General features: G+C 40.4%; 1 protein-coding gene across 1 annotated transcript in view; it reads right to left on the bottom strand.

The window, feature by feature from the left end:
• Positions 1 to 296: 296 nt before the first annotated feature.
• The window catches only part of PRUNE2 (prune homolog 2 (Drosophila)), a gene marked incomplete at both ends in the record, with an annotated part of 8,999 nt that continues 7,243 nt past the window's right edge, over positions 297 to 2,052 (bottom strand). Inside the window, 3 exon segments of the mRNA XM_009706830.1 lie at positions 297 to 427; positions 536 to 1,125; positions 1,566 to 2,052. The exon segment at positions 1,566 to 2,052 is cut by the window's right edge and continues 30 nt beyond it. Of these exon segments, the coding sequence (XP_009705132.1) occupies positions 297 to 427; positions 536 to 1,125; positions 1,566 to 2,052 (1,208 nt within the window).

The following is a 2,052-nucleotide window of genomic DNA, read 5'->3' as shown; positions in this document are numbered from 1 at the left end:
GTTTCAGATTTAAAGGTAGGCTGTGAAATTTATGGGACTTCATAGAACGAAGATGGACTTATTCCTGCAACGTATAAGGGCCTTACAAGCTTCCTGCATTGCAAAACAATTGTAATTTTGCTCATATCAAGCAACAAAGAACCAAGGGAGGAATACAGTGATAATGGTATCATTAAATATAACTGGAATTTCAGACTTAAAGTCCCGACATCTATTCATAATGTCATACACTTCCATAACATTGATAACAAGGGAACAGAAGACTCTTGAAAGGAAACATGTTGGTTTTTCCTTACCCTGATTTTTGACTCAGTTCTCTTTCACTGTTGAGAAGCACTGTTTCCTCCTTCATTTCTTGTTCTGTTACTATGGTATTTCTGAGTCTCTGTTGAAAATCTGCTTCCCATGCACCATCACTACCAACCACCTGCAACACATGTGTTCCTGCAATGCCCCAACTCTCATCCTCGGTAGTCAGGCTATCTGAAGGAGAACAGCCTTCATGTTCAAAAGATTTCTGAAGTGGAGTTTCTACCTGAAATTCTGTTCGCGTGTCAGGAATCAATTCCAATGCTACAACAGTTGTCAGTTCTTCACCAGAATATCCAGACTCTGATTTTGGCATCTTGGACTTGGCAGGAATTTCTTCAGGTGATATGTCGCTGACTTCATTTTGGCCCAATACAATCCAGCCCTCATCTTGCGCACAGCTTTCCTGTGATCTCCTTTCTTCATCCAGTTTTTGAGGCACAACAGAAGAACCTTTCTCTTCTAAGTGAACAGAGTCCCATTCAGTCCCACAAACAGAGTGATCTTCCCTTTCATTTGTAATGGAGATTGGCTGAAAGGTATCCAAGGAGCTCAGTGAAAAGCCTTCATGAGATTCTTTTTGTTCAGCTACATTAGCTTCTTGAAATGCAAAATCACTTTTGTTTCTTTCAAGGGTATGCTTCGTTGAAGGTATATTTTTTTCCGCAGTAACAATGATGTAATCCATCTCCAGTGAAGCTGGATCTTCGTGCACTTGCATTCTCACATCTTCCTTACCCTCTGTACTTTTCAGTTCAGGGCTGTCAGAATTTCTCAGCTTATTCTCCCTGCAAAGTAGGGAGTCAATGCCAGCTTCTAGAAGAACAGGCAAACAGAAATTACTTTTAGTTTTTTAATTACTATGATGTCTTTAAATCAGTACAGTGACATAAAGCTCTTCTCAGTTTGCTTTGCTCTGTTAATGTGTACTTGAATTTTACAACATCACCATCATAATTGTTGTTAAAGATTATACATTAACACTGCAATCATTCCTAAGGGACAAACAATTCGGTATTCCACATGCTAGGCCATGTACAAACAACACAAATAACATTCCTACTTCAATGTTTAAAAGCTTTAGATCTGTCTAGAAGGGTGATGCTAGAGGTCTTCCCAAAGTACAGAGCTCCGTACATCAGGGGGACACACAAACTTCAACTTTACTCAAAGCCTCATCATTCAGCAGTAATACTCCAGACACTTCCTTCTTTCTTTGCCCTATGAACTTGCTCTGGAAAGCAGGGTTGTCTTACCATCAGGTGATCTTTTATCTCCACCTGGCGGTGAGTCTAGATCAGTTGTTTCCGCTTCAAATTTTCCTGTCAAAATCTCAGAAGCTCCGAGAGTTACTGCAGACTCAGAAAGTGAAGGTACTGATGTGTGATTTTCCTGAAGGCACTCTGTGGATGTTTCAGACACCTGGTCTTTAATGTTGTTATCTTTGGTCATTAGGATGCTTTCTGCACCTTCCAAAAGAGCTGGCAGTGGTAAACGTTTTTCCAAAGAAACACCGTCACAAAATGGCTGCTCTAACAAGAGCTCGTCTTTTGCATACTCTCTGCTGACAGAGAGTTCAGCATCAAAAGATACATAGGATGGTGGAGTACACACCACTGGTGGTTGGTCACTGGGCATTTCCTTAAACACAGTAACATCATTTTCAATTACATCCTCAGATTCTTTGGCTATGTCATCAACCAGTCGATGATTTGAAAGAGATTCATGGCCTTCATTACCATC

The sequence above is a fragment of the Cariama cristata genome, unplaced genomic scaffold (assembly GCF_000690535.1).
Source record: "Cariama cristata isolate BGI_N322 unplaced genomic scaffold, ASM69053v1 scaffold43038, whole genome shotgun sequence".
In the NCBI taxonomy this organism is placed as follows: Eukaryota; Metazoa; Chordata; class Aves; order Cariamiformes; family Cariamidae; genus Cariama; species Cariama cristata.
This window is presented reverse-complemented; position numbering and strand designations above follow the sequence as displayed.